The sequence below is a fragment of the Podarcis muralis genome, chromosome 1, assembly GCF_964188315.1.
Source record: "Podarcis muralis chromosome 1, rPodMur119.hap1.1, whole genome shotgun sequence".
NCBI classification, from domain to species: domain Eukaryota; kingdom Metazoa; phylum Chordata; class Lepidosauria; order Squamata; family Lacertidae; genus Podarcis; species Podarcis muralis.
The window spans coordinates 126606578-126620474 of record NC_135655.1 but is presented as its reverse complement, the minus strand read 5'-3'; the positions used below and the strand labels follow the sequence as shown (position 1 = coordinate 126620474).

The following is a 13897-nucleotide window of genomic DNA, read 5'->3' as shown; positions in this document are numbered from 1 at the left end:
CACCCCACCTTTGTGTTAGACTTCCAATCTACTCAATTGCAATTTCTTTCCACTTCTATTACTTTCTTTCACACACCTTTAACCTAATTTCATGCTTCTTTTTCTATTACACATTGTTATCCATCTTATTTAGTATTTCAGCATTTAAAACGGAACTTGTTTATTCTAATAGGAGTTCTGATTTTTCGATATGGCTTTGCAAGTATCCTTTAAACACCTTCCAGTCCCTGTCTATCTTCTCTTTTGAGATCCTTCCAATTTCTCCCATTGTTTTGGATATATTGTAGTACTGCAATAATTTGGAAAGCCACTCTATTTTTGTCGGTATAATACCACTTTTCCAAGCACCCTCATCCTCAGGATTTTTGGGGGGGAAATGGAGCCCTGAGTGCGAATTCCTGCAGGAAGGCAACAAAGTGGACTGAGAGGCAGAGGAAACCCCAAGAAGGAGGCTTCCGTCAAACAGCAAAGGGGCTTTTGAGGGAAAGGGTGTTTAAATAAGGAACGGCAGAAGACGCCTGGGGAGCCCAGAAATGTAGGAGAGGAGAAAGGGGGAACTGGGCCAGAGAGGAGTCCAAGGAGGGGACAGAAGTAGAAACCTTAGAAAAGGGAAGCAGAGAAAACGAGAGTAAAATACATGATTAAGTAGAGGGACAGAGGAAACCAGGAGCATAAGAGAGAAAGGAAATAATGTAGGATATGCTGGAAGCCGCCTACAGTGGCTGGGGCAGCCCAGTCAGATGGGTGGGGTACTATTTATTATTATTATTATTATTACAGAAAAGAGAGGGCAACCAGGGAACCAGGCAGAGGGCCTTCTCGGTAGTGGCGCCCGCCCTGTGGAACGCCCTCCCATCAGATGTCAAAGAGATTAACAACTGCCTAACATTTAGAATGGGACGCGGGTGGCTCTGTGGGTAAAAGCCTCAGCGCCTAGGGCTTGCCGATCGAAAGTCGGCGGTTCGAATCCCCACGGCGGGGTGCGCTCCCGTTGTTCGGTCCCAGCGCCTGCCAACCTAGCAGTTCGAAAGCACCCCCGGGTGCAAGTAGATAAATAGGGACCGCTTACTAGCGGGAAGGTAAACGGCGTTTCCGTGTGCGGCTCTGGCTCTCCAGAGCAGCGATGTCACGCTGGCCACGTGACCCGGAAGTGTCTCCGGACAGCGCTGGCCCCCGGCCTCTTAAGTGAGATGGGCGCACAACCCTAGAGTCTGTCAAGACTGGCCCGTACAGGCAGGGGTACCTTTACCTTTAACATTTAGAAGACATCTGAAGGCAGCCCTGTTCAGGGAAGTTTTTAATGTGTGACATTTTAATGTATTTTTAATCTTTGTGGGAAGCCGCCCAGAGTGGCTGGGGAAACTCAGCCAGATGGGCGGGGTACAAATAATAAATTATTATTATTATTATATTATTATAACCAGAGAGTATAGCCAGAAGGGAGAAAGCCTATACCTTCCATAGCGTTATTCATCAGTCATAGTATTGTCAATCTTTCTCTGGTTCTTGTTTAACACTGAACTGTTTTATGGATGAGCCAAAAGCTCTTAAAAGTGTTGCTACCTTCATGGATTTTGCTCATATGAAAAGCAGCTTCACATAGCATTTGTGGCATATTTGCCATCTGAAGAGAGATCATACCTGGCTTATAAAGGGGAAGCTTTGAAACCCCTGGCCATGTTCCTTCGGTTGGGACTCCCAGTACCTGCATAAAGCAAGAGACAAACCAGAAACAAAAGAACAACTCAGCACACATCCAATGTCTTTTCCAAAATACATGTATGCAGACTAGATTCTAGTCTCGGTTTTGCTCCTGGAAAAGGGTGCCCAGCAAGGTTTTCTTACGAGGATGTAGCCAGGAATACAAATGTGCTTTAGCGACTGCAAAGACAGGTGCCATTTCAAATATATCAGCAGCAGTCAGGATCATGGTACCGTCTTTTTTTTACACCCAAGGTGCTCCCCTAGAGACCAGGATTGCATTGATGAGTGACTCCTGATGGTAGTAGCTCCCCCCAAATGATAGGCATTCAGAAGCCGTACACTGGCTGCGATGGAGATCCCTGCTGCTTTGAGATGAAAAGGAATAGATAGCAAACGAATCTTCTGACAGGTGTTCAAAAACCCCATCCGGGGCACAATTCAAAGACATTCTGGGCCTCAAGTATGCTGTATCTTGATGAGGTGGTCTGAGTCCACCTTAGGATTCTGCCCGCAAGCAAACAAATCTGTGCCAATGAACATGTGATACGTCCTCCCCACCAAAGCAAGCTTTTTGTTACTGGCTGAGCGAGCAATACTTCTGAATCCTTATTTGCCTTTGCAATTGGAGCAGCTACATAGCTCTGTTTTAAAAGCATCAGAAAATGCTAATAATGAAATGAATATTCATCCTATCACACTTTCTCTTTTCGCCTGGTATCTTTTGAAATTTCAAGTTCACAAAAAAAAAAACAACTCCAAATGTATAGATATCCCCCTTTGTGGCAAATTTGTGGTTCCAAACTTGAACAGATTCACAAGCAAAGCTCAAACTGATTCAAAGCTTGTGACTTGGACCAATACTTTGAAGAGTTGGCTTAGAAAATGCTAAGGATTTTTAAAATTAATATTTATCCTCTCAGTTTCTTTTGAGCATTTACACCAAGCATAGGCAAACTCGGCCCTCCAGATGATTTGGGACTACAATTCCCATCATCCCTGACCACTGGTCCTGTGAGCTAGGGATGATGGGAGTTGTAGTCCCAAAACATCTGGAGGGCCGAGTTTGCCTATGCCTGCGGTACGCCATACCATCGAGTACCACCACAAAAAAGCACTGCTCCTGTTCCCAACATAGGGCTGCAGCTTTGGATAATCTTCCCAAAACAACCCCAAAACACACACACACAAGAATGCTGTTTTACACGACACAAAGAAATACAAGAGTTTAACAAGAGGGAGCAGAAAGTGCAGCAACTCCATTTTTGTGTGCCTCCTTCAACCTGCTATCCGTTTAATTGGCTTTAAATTTTTGATGAGACAAGAGAGGCATCAAAGGGAAGTCACTTTGATTTATCTTAGTGTTTGTGGGGAAATTGCCAAATATAGACCAGCCTATTGGCTACAACCCCAAACTTAACACACTGGGAGTGAGTGAGACTTTCAATCAAATTGCCTTTTTTCTGTTGCATCCATCATTGGGGCTAGATAGATAGACGGATAGAAGCTGACCCTTTTGAGATGCTAATGATCTTTGTTCCAGTTTCCCAGATGTATCATTACACTTACCACCCAGATCTTCTCCAACTGTTCAAAGGTGTTGCAAACCCCTGGAAACAGAGGCTGACCCTTAAGCATCTCAGCAAATATGCAGCCTGCACCCCTGGAGAAAAGGTATACATTCTCTTCATTCACCCAGTCTCACACTGCGGATATTAAATACACAGATAAATATGCCTAAGTCCAGATCGAGGTGGAAGAAAACCACATGCACTACGTCCTCAGTTACATTTTCTATTCAAAGTATGAAGTGTTTCCCCAAAACATCAAACCCTCTGGCCTGATTTGGACAGTCAATGGCTCTCCCAATTAAAGACAGTTGCTAAATAGGATTGCTCAATAGGGTTTGAGCAGTGGGGTGCCCAGCTCTTTGCTGCTCCCAACACATGCACCACGTTATGCTCCTAATCAGAATCTCTTCTCCAAAGCTGCTATATTGGCCATTGGGGCGGGCAGGAGGGAGACAGGTGCAATGCAACTACCCGTATTTTTCGCTCCATAAGACGCACCGTATTTTTCGCTCCATGAGACGCACCTGACCATAAGACGGATCTAGTTTTTAGAGGAGGAAAGGGGGAAAGCCCCATTTTTTGAGGATCAGCTCACAGTTGTGCAGCTTCTTTTGCAAAGGGGGAAAGCCCCATTTTTTTGAGGATCAGACCACAGTTTTGCAGCTTCTTTTCCAAAGGGAAAAAGCCCCCGTTTTTTGAGGATCAGCTCACAGTTGTGCAGCTTCTTTTGCAAAGGGGAAAAGCCCCTTCTTTTGAGGATCAGCTCAAAGTTGTTGAGCTTACTTTGCAAGGGGAAAATCCTGTTTTTATGGGGTTCAACTCACAGTTCTGCAGCTTCTTTAGGAAAGGAAAGGGAGCCCTTTCTACAGTTTCCATCAGCAATGTCTAGGCAACACGATGACCATGTACATACGCAATAGACAATCTTTATAGAATTCCTTCAAACCATAACAAGTACAAAATGAAATCTTTAGTCTCAAAGTCTATGAAAATCTTTAAATGAAGCGAGGTACCAGACTTTGTATGATGAAAGACAAGCTGTGAAGCTTTGTATATTCAGCAAATATGATGTCCAACACTGAACAGTGATTCCGGATATTGACTACAGTTTCGCAGAATACTTCGTCAGCGTGGTGGGAGGATATAGAATTGCTTCATAAACCCAAACCCATCTTATTTCAAATGAATGTATGTAAATGAAAATATCAAATGCTGTGGAACAGTGCTCATGTAATAATGTAGCCTAGTTTCCAGACAGATAATCTAATCAGCCAGTCACATGTCACTGGGGGAAAAAACAGCCTCCATCTGCAGAACATTCAACAATGGAGGCCTGGGCAAAGGGGCGAGGCCAGAAAGGGAGCCAGCGATGGACCACACATTTGCTCCATAAGACTCACAGACATTTCCCCTTACTTTTTAGGAGGAAAAAAGTGTGTCTTATGGAGCGAAAAATACGGTATATGAGCAGCTTCCGGAATAAGGAGGGGTTTTTGGGATGGCACTGGCCTAGGCTGCGGTACAGGTTTCTCCCATATGCCCCCGGCTGTATCACGTTTCAGTGGTGACCTGGGCAGGAGCTACTCTGCAATGGCTCCCACTCAGTGAGCATAATGCAAGAAAGTACCTGGCATCAGAGGTCAAGGAGATAAATAGCTATACAACTTTTAGAAGACACCTGAAGGCAGCCCTGTATCGGGAGTTTTTAATGTTTAATGTTTTATTATGTTTTCATATGTGTCAGAAGCTGCCCAGAGTGGCTGGAGCAACCTGGTCAGATGGGCGGGGTATAAATAAAATAAAATAAAATAATAAAATACAGATAATAATTACAGGGCTTTTTTTCAGCCAGAACTTGCTGAACTTGTTTTCATATGTGTCGGAAGCTGCCCAGAGTGGCTGGAGCAACCTGGTCAGATGGGCGGGGTATAAATAAATAAAATAAAATAAAATAAAATAAAAATAAAAATAAATAAAATAAAATAAAATAAATAAAATAAAATAAAATAAAATAAAATAAAATAAAATAAAATAAAATAAAATAAAATAAAATAAAATAAAATAAAATACAGATAATAATTACAGGGCTTTTTTTCAGCCAGAACTTGCTGAAACTCAGTTTCTGGCACCTCTCAGGTGGACCCATTATAAGAGAACAAGGTGTTAATGGTGAGTTCCGCACCTCTTTTCCTAGAAAAAATAGCACTGACAGGTCTTAAATAACTAAAACGGACAGGAACTAATCATGAACAGAAGTGATCACCCGCACTGTTTCAAGTATGTTAAGTTTGTCTCTCTCTTTGCCTCACAAGAAGAAAAGCAGCAGCAATGTCAAAAATAATTCAGAAATAAAATGCTATGTGGATCGGACGTATGTGTGATTGCCTTGAAGTGGACGTAATGTCTAGCCCTCCTGCCGTCATCACTAAAGGGACTTTGTATATTAGTTGAAGAGAGAGAAAAACTCCTCTCAGCATCCTGTCAGGTGTGCATTTACCATGCTGAGATGGAGTGAGTCTTGGCATGTGTGGTGCTCCTCACCACGAACACAAGGGCATGGTAAAATATCTCACTTCTGCTTCTATGTTCTTCTGGACCTGTCTCAGTAAGAAAGAGGGAAGAATCTCCGTATCTATTCTGATAGGGACTCAAGTCCAATTCAAGTCTAGAAATTGGTGGTATCAGTTGGCTTGGGGGTAGGCATCTAGGTTCCACAAACCCCACTTCTGTGTCAGCCTTGAAAGTCGAGGAAAGTTCTTCCTTTTATTATGCTTGCAAATTTACTTTTTATGTAAAGGTAAAGGGACCCCTGACCATCATTAGGTCCAGTCATGACTGACTCTGGGGTTGCAACGCTCATCTCGCTTTATTGGCCGAGGGAACCGGTGTACAGCTTCCGGGTCATGCAGCCATCATGATTAAGCCGCTTCTGGTGAACCAAAGCAGCACACGGAAACGCCGTTTACCTTCCCGCCAGAGGGGGGATACCTATTTATCTACTTGCACTTTGATATGCTTTCGAACTGCTAGGTTGGCAGGAGCAGGGACCGAGGAACGGGAGCTCACCCCGTCGCGGGGATTCGAACTGCCAACCTTCTGATTGGCAAATCCTAGGCTCTGTGGTTTAACCCACAGCGCCACCCGCATCCCTAATTTTTATGTAGTTCAAGTGATTTTTAATGATGGTCTCAAAAAGCGCTCTTATTGCACCCTGCCAACGTTCTGTATATGCTTGAAAGGGGAAGATTGCTACGCTCATCATGATTTATAGCCTCTCCAAAGCTGGCTCTCACCAGATATCCACATCAGCAGAATAGTCAGTGGCCCCCAGCAGCACATCAGGAGGTCGGTACCCCAATGTCACCACTTCAGCAGAGTACGTTTGACTGGGAAGGGACTTGGCACGAGCAAGACCTGCCAAGAAACAAGTCCTTTAAAACCATGCATGAAATTATAATTCCAATCCACTCTCTATAGCATAAATATCACGGCCATTTCTATCAAGGTTAGGCTGCAATCCTAAGTGATATGCAATCCCGTCAATTTTGGTTTCTCTCAGTTTCTAATTATTCAAATTTCAAAATCAGTTCCACATCAGCTTGCAGAATTTTTGAAAAATCATTCATCAGCAATTTAGTGCTAACGTCTAATGTTTTACCATGTAATTTTGCCTAATATACACATTTAATAGTGTGATTTTTCCTAATGCAATGCACTCATATATACATTTAATGCATACTTTACCCCAGTACATGCCTTTTGTGGACATCACTTAGTGGGAGAAATGCATTGTAAAATGTGAATTATAAAGGATGACTGTTTCGGTTCACACATTTTTTCAGAAAGTGAAAATTAGGTAGGTTAGCCTTTAAATGCAAATAGAGCCAAATTTCTCCTGCATTCCTACCTGGAGATAAGCCTCAGTAAATTAAAAAAACAACTACAACACTTTCTTACTTCTTAATAGACAGGATTAGGGTTTTAGCCTTTATGAAGTTTTCCTTTACAATTAACTGCAACATCAACCCATTACTATTATTTTGCATCTTTTTGATGTGAATGATATCAAATGAGTTTCCAGTATAGATAGCCATGCAAGGCCTGGAACATACAGCCACTTTTTGGTGCCTTTTCAGTTTCTGAATAACCTAGAGACCCAAATATCTAAACTCTCAATATCTTACACTTATTGGCCGATGTCAGCACTGTATTCACATCGTGATGAGAAGCCTGTAGATTCTCCTCTGCAGCAAGTTTGAGCATAAGCCTAATTCCTGCTGATTTATTGTCCAAGGTTGTTCCAAGGGATCAACACTGTACCTATGTACAGAAACTGGGTTTGTACTGAGATTGTACTGACACACTGCCCAGTGGTGTTCACAGAAAGGGGGAGGATGTTGGATTTCTGTTATGCCACTGTGCAGTTTTTGGAGTCACAAGACTCTGTTGACATTCCAGACCGTTGGAAGTCTCACTGGAGATGGGAGACGGATGTTGAAGTTACTGGTTTCCTGTTTCTTTTGTTCCCTGTTGTTCTCTGTCTCTCACAGAGAGCAGATGCATGTTCTTTTCTGTCCTGCATTGTTGTTGTTGTTTAGTCGTTTCCGACTCTTCGTGAGCCCATGGACCAGAGCACGCCAGGCACTCCTGTCTTCCACTGCCTCTCGCAGTTGGGTCAAACTCATGCTGGTACCTTCGAGAACACTGTCCAACCATCTCGTCCTCTGTCGTCCCCTTCTCCTTGTGCCCTCAGTCTTTCCCAACATCAGGGTCTTTTCCAGGGAGTCTTCTCTTCTCATGAGGTGGCCAAAGTATTGGAGTCTCAGCTTCAGGATCTGTTCTTCCAGTGAGCACTCAGGGCTGATTTCCTTAAGAATGGATAGGTTTGATCTTCTTGCAGTCCATGGGACTCTCAAGAGTCTCCTCCAGCACCATAATTCAAAAGCATCAATTCTTTGGTGATCAGCCTTCTTTATGGTCCAGTTCTCACTTCCATATATCACTACTGGGAAAACCATAGCTTTTACTATATGGACCTTTGTTGGCATAGTTAGAAATAAAAGCAGCAATGTAGCACATATTTCTGGCTCCTTCTGCTGTCTGGGTACTCTGCGTAATGGGGAGCGTGCCTGAAGCCTCATTCAAAGGCTTAAGTCGTTAATCACCGTCGGAGAAGAGCCTAGATGGATTCCAAAGATACGACGAGGAGGAGAGCCATTTCAGCTCGGTTGTACAGAGGCTCCGACAGCTAACTCATCCACTGTGTATTTTGGAAAGAAAGTGGTTTGTCTGTTTGATCACTAGGCGTTCAGCCGCCTCTTGAGATATCATCGCCAAAGGGTTCCCAAAATGGGGGCGGCAGCCTTCTTCAACGTTTGGATACAAGGCGCCATTTTGAATTAAAATGGTGAACCAAAACATGACTTTGGTGTGACTTCACCCAATTGTTATTGTGACGGGTCCAAGCTTACAAATTATAACATCTATTTTGAAATCATTGGGTTTGGGGGGGGGGGGGTTCTACAAAATCCTGGGCAGCAGTGGGCACTTCCCACTAGTGTCAATATAAAGTGAGCAGCCAACCCCAACTCCTCAATTCATCTTAAGTCAAAGCACTTGGATTTAAGATAATTTCCCCCAGTAGCTTCATGGGCATTAAACTAGATTATTTCCAAGTGCTGCCACTTAATTGGTTCATTACCGGGAGTTTAAATGCCCAACGTTATGGTTCAGTTTGAACATTCTGGATGTCTCTGAGCCATTTTAATAGACAAGGACATTACATGAAGGGGCCTTAAAGTGTACATAATTGCCACCGCAGTACAAAGAGCCCAAGGGCCTTTGTACATGGAACAGCAGACTCATTTAACTCTTATTAGTTAGGGAGCTAAATTTATTACATTTATTTTATGCTACTTTCCTGTAGATTTTACATTAATGACCTCTCCAGAAACGTACTCGTCCCTGTGCAAAGATGGAAACCCAAGATACAAGGCCAGCTATGAAAATGTAGCCAAACAGATGCCAATGAAATAAATAATTGCAATAAATGAAACAACAACAACAACAACAACAACAACAATAATAATAATAATAATAATAATAATAATAATAATAATAATAATTTATTATTTGTACCCCGCCCATATGGCTGGGTTTCCCAAGCCACGCACACAAGATGTGTCATGTCTGTGTGCAGTCAACTGTTTTCACTGAGGGCTATTCCATACATACAAAAAGGCATTTTTTAACCTTAGTATTGAATGCAATGCTGACGGCTGTACAATATGCCCTGCCAATGAACTATGGATCTCTGCCCCTTACTTTTAATTTTCAACTGTTGGCAGGCATGTGTTCCCTATGGAGCTGGAGAGAATTCTCATTTGAAGTCAATTGGTTTCACCAGGGATATTTTCTAAATTCTTTGTTTATTTTATGTTATACGTAGGAGAGGGATGATGACAAAAGACATTGTACAGCAATGTGCTCCTCCAAAAGGTCAGTGAAAGCAAAAAAAACCCTGTCAATGTGGGATTCATAAAGATGGGAAAGCTGGCCTTTGCCAGAAGGTCTGGCTATTGTCCAGCAGTCTGACTATGATGGCTTACCAAAATCAGCTAGCTTAAGCTCTCCAAGGCAACTGAGGAGCAGGTTCTGAGGTTTCAGGTCCCGGTGAAGGATGCGGTGTTCGTGGATGAAAGCCAAGGCTCGCAGAAGCTGGAACATAAAGAGCTGGCAGACAGAAACAGGACATAATTGGTTAATGACTGATCAGTTTTACTGCTGCATTTCAAGCAAAAGAATAAACCCTTGATAGAAAAGTAAGCAAATACATATACCGTATTTTTCGCTCTATAGGACACAGTTTTTCCCCTCCAAAAATTAAGGGGAAATGTGTGTGCGTCCTATAGAGCAAATGCAGGCTGCGCGGCTAAGCCCAAAGCCAGAACAGGGAGACGGAGCGCTGCGCAGCGCTCCGTCTCGCTGTTCTAGCTTGGGGTTAGCTGCGCAAAGTCTCCGCAGGGCAGTGGGGTGAAGGCACCCCGCTGCCCTGCGGAGGCTTTCAAAGGCTGTCCCCGAAGCCAGAACAGCGAGACGGAGCACTGCTGTCGCTTGGGGATGGCTGCGCAAAGCTTTCCCGGCTGGAGAGGTTGCATGCGGCTAAAGAGGAAGCCAAGACAGCCAGCAGGATGGATCCCGCTCGCTGTCTTGGCTTCTTTGCTCTTTGGGGCTGGGGGGGGGGGTAAGATTTTTTTTCTTGATCCCCCCCCCAAAAAAAAAACTAGGTGCGCCCTATGGTCCGGTGCGCCTTATGGAGCGAAAAATATGGTAACCCTTGAAAGCCGCTTATAATCAACAGCACAGGCTGAGGCAGTAGACTATTATGGGGTGCTTTGCTTCAGAGCAAATCAAATTATTTATGTTTGGCACCAATGGACATACCTGTCTACAGCTTCAAAAAAACCATTTCAAGGTTTCATTTATTGCAAGACCTCTGCAAGATAGGTACAGCTGCAAGAGAGAGACTTGCTAAATGAGCTTCGTAGTTGTATTTATGTATGAATGGAACTGATTTCTTTGAAAAAGAAGAAGAAAAAACCAAACCTCGTTTTATTGCAACTGATAATTTTTGAGCACCCATGCCTGGGCTTAGAAGCAGGACAGAAGCTGTAAAATAAATATATAGCCAACTAACCAACCAACCAACCAACCAACCAGAGATTTGAACCAAGGCTGGATCTACACAGATATATATATTAAAAAAAACGCTATGAAAATATATATAGCTGATTTACAAATACCTAAGTACAGACACCCCTTTACCCTGGCCAGATTTAATGTTCTGCCCTCTGCCCTGCTGCTAGGCAGATATGAGGGCAAACCATATGAGTCACGTGTTTGCCCATGTGGCTCATCGGAAGTGGAAACAAGTCTGCATGTATTGCTGCACTGTAGTTACTACGGATCTACGCCTGACCTTTATTGCCCCAGTTCTATAAAAGCTTAAAAATGTACCAGAACCCCAACGTATGAGAGCCTTGGTAGAAGATAAGGTTCCTGAAATTACGATCAATGTTGCCAAATTCTGTGTAGCCGCTATTAGGCGCCGGAAACAAGAGCTTTCCAATGTCAATATGCAGGCGAAGGCAAATACTTAATTTTATTTATGCTGTCTAATTTCAAATTGCTGTTATGGCCTAATCTGTATTGAAATTGTCCTTTGTTTTTTCCGGTGTTATGCTTCGCTGACTAGATGTACGAGTTAACCTGGTCTGTGACCGTTTAATAAAATTTGATTTGATTTATATATAGCTCACAATGCAGTTTACCATTGACTTCGGATTGCTGCTCTACAGCGCCATCTGGTGTCACATTTTTAATGTTATAATTGACCTGTGTAGCTGAGTCCCAAGTCTCCTCAGTTCAGTGAAACAATCTATCCAATAACCAGAGCTGCTCTTGGCATATGACCTTTAGGCTACAATCCCATGTCCACTCACTTGGGAGCGCCTCCTATTGAACCCAATGGGACTTACTTCTGAGTGGACATGCATAGGATTGAACTGTTGCACACTTAAGAACAGCACATTTTTCTTCAAGAACTTACCTTAACATTATAAAGATGAAGCCCACCAGGATGCTGGGACATGTACTGTGCCAAGTCTGTTTGCTAAATAAATAGACAGGAAATGGAATTGAGGGCAGTGAACCCAATTTTCTTAGATACTTTCTGCAAAATCCATGCGACCACCTGTTGTGTGCTTTGCACAAGCCTCCCGCCAGCCCCTTGTTGATGAAACTAGTAGGGCATTGTATGGGGAGATGGAATCTCTCCTCCTGGAGCTTTGTGTGTGCCTTGGGGACACACAAATACCGTATTTTTCGCTCCATAAGACGCACTTTTTTCCTCCTAGAAAGTAAGGGGAAATGTGAGTGCATCTAATGGAGCAAATTGTGCTTCGCAGAGAGGGAGAGCTGCGCAGCGCCCCTTCAGTGAAGCGGAAGGAGGAACGGAGCCCCTTCTGTTCCTCCTTCTGCTTCACTGAAGGGGCGCTGCACAGCTCTCCCTCTCTGTGCAGCGCCCCTTCAGCGAAGCGCCTCTTCTGGTTTCTGCCTTAGCCGCAGCAGCCTCTTCCGGGCAGGGGGAGCCTTCATCCTGCTGCCCTGAAGAGGCTTCGCGCGGCTATCCCAGAAGTCAGAACAGCCAGAGACTATCCTAGAAGCCAGATCCCTCTTGCTGTTCTGGCTTCTGGGATTCAGAATATTTCTTTTCTTGTTTTCCTCCTCCAAAAACTAGGTGCGCCTTATGGTCTGGTGCGTCTTATAGAGCGAAAAATACGGTGCTACACTGATCGATGCCAGTTCCTTGTACTATGCTGAGCCGAAAGAGAATGATCTGAATCCATCTTTACTTTCAATACACAGCCATTTAAAAGCATGTTGACCATGCGAGCAAGATATCACAATATAAAAAGATAAAGGGACCCCTGACCATTAGGTCCAGTTGTGACCAACTCTGGGGTTGTGGTGCTCATCTCGCTTTATTGGCCGAGGGAGCCAGTGTACAGCTTCCGGGTCATGTGGCCAGCATGACTAAGCCACTTCTGGTGAACCAGAGCAGCGCACAGAAATGCCGTTTACCTTCCCGCCGGAGCGGCACCTATTTATCTACTTGCATTTTGACGTGCTTTCGAACTGCTAGGTTGGCAGGAGCAGGGACCGAGCAACAGGAGCTCACCCCGTCACGGGGATTCGAACCGCCGACCTTCTGATCGGCAAGTCCTAGGCTTATTATTATTATTATTATTATTATTATTATTATTATTATTATTACCTGAGGTACCACTTTAGCTAATGGGGCCTCCTGCTGCCGCCACGCCGCTGCTGCATGATTTCTGTTCTCATCCTGAAGCAAAGTTCTTAACCCGAGGTACTATTTCAGGATTAGTCTGTAACCTGTTACCTGAAGTGTTTGTAACCCAAGGTACCACTGTATTTCTCTGGTTGTGTTGCTTTTACAAGGATCATTACTCAAATGGTGAGGGAAGGAAAGGTTTTTGCATGTGTGCTTGTGAACGAACAAACCAGTGGTTTTACGAGTCTGTTGTCATGGCAGCTGCAAGAGTAATCAGTTCCTACCAGCTTTTCTGCAAATGAAGCATGTTTTTAAAACGCAGCTGTTACTTAAGAGAAGTTGGGGATCTGAGAAGATAGCTCTCAAAGGCAATTAGGGAAAGCAAGCAAGAAACATATGTCACCATGATGGACTGTTACACATTGCTATAAAACGCTTTGTAGCACTGCAAAAATAGGACCCAGGGTTTGTTTACCGGCTCGTGAGAAAGCTCACAAACCCTAAATAAACCTGAGAAAATCAACTCACCAAATACTCAAAGACTAACGTCAGGGTCTCCTTGGTCTGGATGATGTCATGAAGGAGTACAATATTGGCATGCTTCAAGCTCTTGAGGAGAGATGCTAAAGAAGGACACATAAATAGGGGTCAGCCTGCTGTCAGTGAGAGGGGGAAACAATTTAACAGTACAGAAAGCAAGGCAAGGCGGCCTTGTCAAATTTAACTACCCATCATTTCCACACCTGGAATTTTGAGCAGGAGCTGGTCT

General features: G+C 43.8%; 1 protein-coding gene across 2 annotated transcripts in view; it reads right to left on the bottom strand.

The window, feature by feature from the left end:
• The window catches only part of CDK15 (cyclin dependent kinase 15), a 64351-nt gene that overhangs the window by 40007 nt on the left and 10447 nt on the right, over nt 1-13897 (bottom strand). For both annotated transcript variants that reach the window (XR_013390552.1, XM_028701549.2), the window contains exons 5-10: nt 13657-13751; nt 11881-11943; nt 9881-10004; nt 6566-6686; nt 3271-3364; nt 1642-1705 (exon numbers count right to left, since the gene is read on the bottom strand). Coding sequence is in view for 1 of the 2 variants with exons in the window: in XM_028701549.2 (XP_028557382.2) it covers nt 1642-1705; nt 3271-3364; nt 6566-6686; nt 9881-10004; nt 11881-11943; nt 13657-13751 (561 nt within the window). In the remaining variant the exon portion in view is untranslated. The remainder of the gene's footprint in view (nt 1-1641; nt 1706-3270; nt 3365-6565; nt 6687-9880; nt 10005-11880; nt 11944-13656; nt 13752-13897) is intronic.